The following is a 3,887-nucleotide window of genomic DNA, read 5'->3' as shown; positions in this document are numbered from 1 at the left end:
CAGCTCTTCAGCTCAAGGCGAGCGCTCTACCACTTGAGCTACAGCGCCACTTCCGGTTTTCTGGTGGTTTATTGGAGATAGGAGTCTCATGGTCTCTCTTGCCCAGGCTGGCTTTGAACCTCGATCCTCAGATCTCAGCCTCCTGAGTAGCTAGGATTACAGGCGTGAGCCACCAGCGCCCGGCTCCTTCTTGTTTTTAAGATGGGGTCTGACTATGTTGCCCATATGGGTCCCAGATTTCTAGGCTCAAATGATCCTCGTTCCTCAGACCTGAGTAAAGCTGGGACTGCAGACATGTGCTACATACTCAGATTCCTGGGCAAGTCTTAGGTGCATATCAATTTTTTTTTAACGTGCATCTTAAGTCAGAACCCAACACTGCACTTTTTCCATGTTTTTTAGGACCTTTATCATTAGTGAAATGTGACCATGTTCCTAACAAGGCTGGCTGTGGTGTAGCAGGCTGTATGGGGCCACGGCGGGGCATGTGGGCAATGCCTTGTGCCTTCACAGCTTGCTGGAAAATGGTGTGTGTGTGTGTGTGTGAGAGAGAGAGAGAGAGAGAGAGAGAGAGAGAGAGAGAGAGAGAGAGAGAAAGAGAACAGAAAGGCTCCACCACACCCTCCCCAGGGCAGGAAACACCCACTTCCATTTCCCTTTCAGTAGTTTTGAGATCTGTGGTCTCCGCAGAAACCTCAGAAGAAACAAATACAGTCCTTGTAACCTGTGGCAACACAAACAACTAAGCCCTTACAGGATACAAGAGTAGGGAACATTTTTTCTTTTCTGTAATTCGGATATTAATACAAAATTATTGTTACAAACAGCCAATGAGAAACATATGAGGCTGTCCAATCCTGTACCAAATGAATTTACAGCTATGGTGAAATAATATCAATTCCTGCAAGACAATGTGTATAGCATTCTCTTTTTTTTCTCCTCCCTCCATCCCTTTCCCCTTCCTCCCTCCCTTCCCTTCCTTCCCTTAAGGCCTTCCCTTCCTTCCATTCCTTCTTTCCCTTCCCTTCCCTCCCTCCCTCCCTCCCTTCTTTCTTCTTTCCTTCCCTCCTTTTGTTGGCTGTAGGGCTTGAACTTAGGGCCTTGATACTGTCCCTGAACTCTTTTGGTCAAGGCTAGCATTCTACCACTTTGAGCCACAGCTCCACTCCTGGCTTTCTGGTGGTTAATTTGATGTAAGAGTCTCACAGACTTTCTTTCCCACCTGGGCTGGCTTTGAACTGAGATCCTCAGCCTCCTGAACAGCTAAGATTACAGGCTTGAGCCTCCAGCTCCCATACATCCATACATCTTCCTTCCTTCCTTCCTTCCTTCCTTCCTTCCTTCCTTCCTTCCTTCCTTCTTTCCTTCCTTCCTTCCTACTCCTCTCCACTCTTGTATCCTCCCCTCCCCCTCCATCTCCTTTCCTTTCTTGTGTGCCTGTCCTAGGGCTTGAACTCAGAAGCTCAGTGCTGTCCCTGAGCTTTTTTACTCAAAGCTGGTGTTCTACCACTTGAGCCACAACTCTACTTCCAGCTTTTTTTTGGTGGTTAATTTGATATAGGAGTCACACAGCCTTTCCTGCCTAGGCTGGCTTTGAACTGTGATCCTCAACCTCCTAAATAGCTAAGATTATAGATGTGAGCCATGATGCCTAGCAAAATGATGGCATTTGTTTCTGTAGAACAGAGATAAATGATTATGGAGAAGGAATCAATTCCTCAGTGTCAGGTGGGGTTTTTGACATCAGGTGTCACTTTGAAAGGGACAATGGGTAAAAGCAAGAGAGGCCACAGACACCTGTGAATCCTTAGAGAAGGAAGGACCAGATGCTGGAAGAACCTGAGGGGGGTCTCTGGGCCCCCACAGGCCGGGAAGGCCTTGGAATTGATGGCCAGAGACGCTCTTTCAAAATCTGCTTCAACTCTGTTGAAAATGAAATTGCAAATTGTGGGTGGGGGCAAGAGGGGACAACTGGAAGAGAGCAAGGGAAGGGTGATGCTGTCCAAAAAGAAATGTACTCATTACCTGACTTATGTACCTGCAACTCCTCTGTACATCACCTTTATCCCAACAACAAAAACGTTTATAAGCAATCTGCTTCATCTTCCCTAGGTGTTCTAAGAGTAACCAAACTGGCTGTGGATGAAGCTGTGAGCCCTTCTGACCCACCCCAGAACCCCCCACCACACACACACACACACACACACACACACACCAGTGCATCCTGGATCCTGGGGATAAGCTACCTAGCTTCTCTCTCTCTCTCTCTCTCTCTCTGGCCAGTCCTGGGGCTTGAACTCAGGGACTGGGAGCTGTCCCTGAGCTTCTTTTTGCTCAAGGCTAACACTCTACCACTTGAGCCACAGTGCCACTTCCGGCTTTTTCTACTTATGTGGTACTGAGGACTCAAACCCAGGGCTTCCTGTATGCTAGGTAAGCACTCTACCACTAAACCACATTCCCAGTCCTACCTTGCTTCTCTTTACATAAGAATCTTCTTCATAAACATCTCGAGATAGACCGAAATCAGAAATCTTCATCTTCCTCCCCTCAGCCACCAGTATGTTCCTGGCTGCTAAGTCCCGATGGACAAGCTACAAGGAAAACAAAACAAAACAAACGACGACAGCAAAACTCCAGGAGCCCCTCAGGAAGCACAGTGCAGCAGTCAGGGCCCGAACCCCGGTGCACAGGTGGACATGTACCTTCATTTCCGCCAGGTACTGCATTCCCCTGGAGATCTGCCAGGCGAAGGAGATGAGGTCGCCCATGGTCAGCGCCCGCTCATCTGGGTGGTCTAGGGAACTGGAGTTCCGGCTGCCTCCGCTGCCCACGTAGCTGGGCCCCACCTTGCGACTGTCCCTCAGGAAACTCCTCAGGGAGCCATACTTGGCATACTCCACGATGAGAAGAAGTGGTCCTGGGGACAGGAAGAAGCAGCTCAGGGCATGTGGCATCGAACCAGCTCTGGGCTGGAGGGACTTCAGGAAAGGGGAGGCTGCAGGTGCTCTCTCAATCTAAAAGGTCCAGCTCACTCTTGAATTGCTTTTCAGTTGTCTGCACACACACACACACACACACACACACACACACACACACACACACACACACACAGAGTTGGGGTCACCTGTGGATGACAACATATCATATGTTTCTAGGAATGTCTAGAATGTACTCCCCCTTAAATCTTGGGATTGTGTTGGAAGAGAGTGAAGGAAGGGGTGACATTGTCCAAAAAGAAATATACTCATTACCCGATGGTAATCCCTCCATGTATCACCTTTATAATAATAATAAAAATATTTAATACAAATATTTTTATGTGGAAATTAGATCTAAAATACACTGGGACATGATAAATTATACAGGACTCTAGGCATTCACACACAGTGAAACCAAAGGAAGATACTCTTAGGAGAAGAACACAAAGGCACCATGCCTATGTGCCCCTGATCATATAAAATAATATTTATTGAAATGAACTCCAGGAAAAGGAAACAAGTAGGTTTTTTTCTTTGCTGTTTTTGTTTTCTTTCCCTTGTGTGTTTATTTGTCTTTGGGAGGTTAAGTGGGGGGTACAGAAATGGAGGGACAGACAGGTGCTGGTGGCTCCTGCCTGTAATCCTAGCTACTCAGGAGGTTGAGATCTGAGGATTTCAGTTTAAAGCCAGCTTGGCCTGGAAAGCCCATGAGATGCTTATCTCCAATTAACTACCAGAAAACCAGAAGTGGTGCTGTGGCTCAAGTGGTAAAGTGCTAGCCTTGAGCTGAAGAGCTCAGGGACAGTGCCCAGGCCCAGAATTCAAGCCTGATGACTGACAAAAAAAGAAAGAAAGAAAGAAAGAAAGAAAGAAAGAAAGAAAGAAAGAAAGAAAGAAAGAAAGAAA

General features: G+C 47.2%; 1 protein-coding gene across 1 annotated transcript in view; it reads right to left on the bottom strand.

Moving 5' to 3' along the window:
- Positions 1–3,887, bottom strand: part of Ret (ret proto-oncogene) — a 35,399-nt gene that overhangs the window by 7,588 nt on the left and 23,924 nt on the right. Inside the window, exons 14-15 of the mRNA XM_013033713.1 lie at positions 2,706–2,920; positions 2,472–2,594 (exon numbers count right to left, since the gene is read on the bottom strand). Coding sequence (XP_012889167.1) covers positions 2,472–2,594; positions 2,706–2,920 — 338 coding nt within the window. The remainder of the gene's footprint in view (positions 1–2,471; positions 2,595–2,705; positions 2,921–3,887) is intronic.

This window comes from Dipodomys ordii, unplaced genomic scaffold (genome assembly GCF_000151885.1).
Source record: "Dipodomys ordii isolate 6190 unplaced genomic scaffold, Dord_2.0 Scaffold176, whole genome shotgun sequence".
Lineage (NCBI taxonomy): Eukaryota > Metazoa > Chordata > Mammalia > Rodentia > Heteromyidae > Dipodomys > Dipodomys ordii.
Note: the sequence above shows the minus strand (reverse complement) of the source record. Positions and strands in the feature narration are given on the sequence as shown.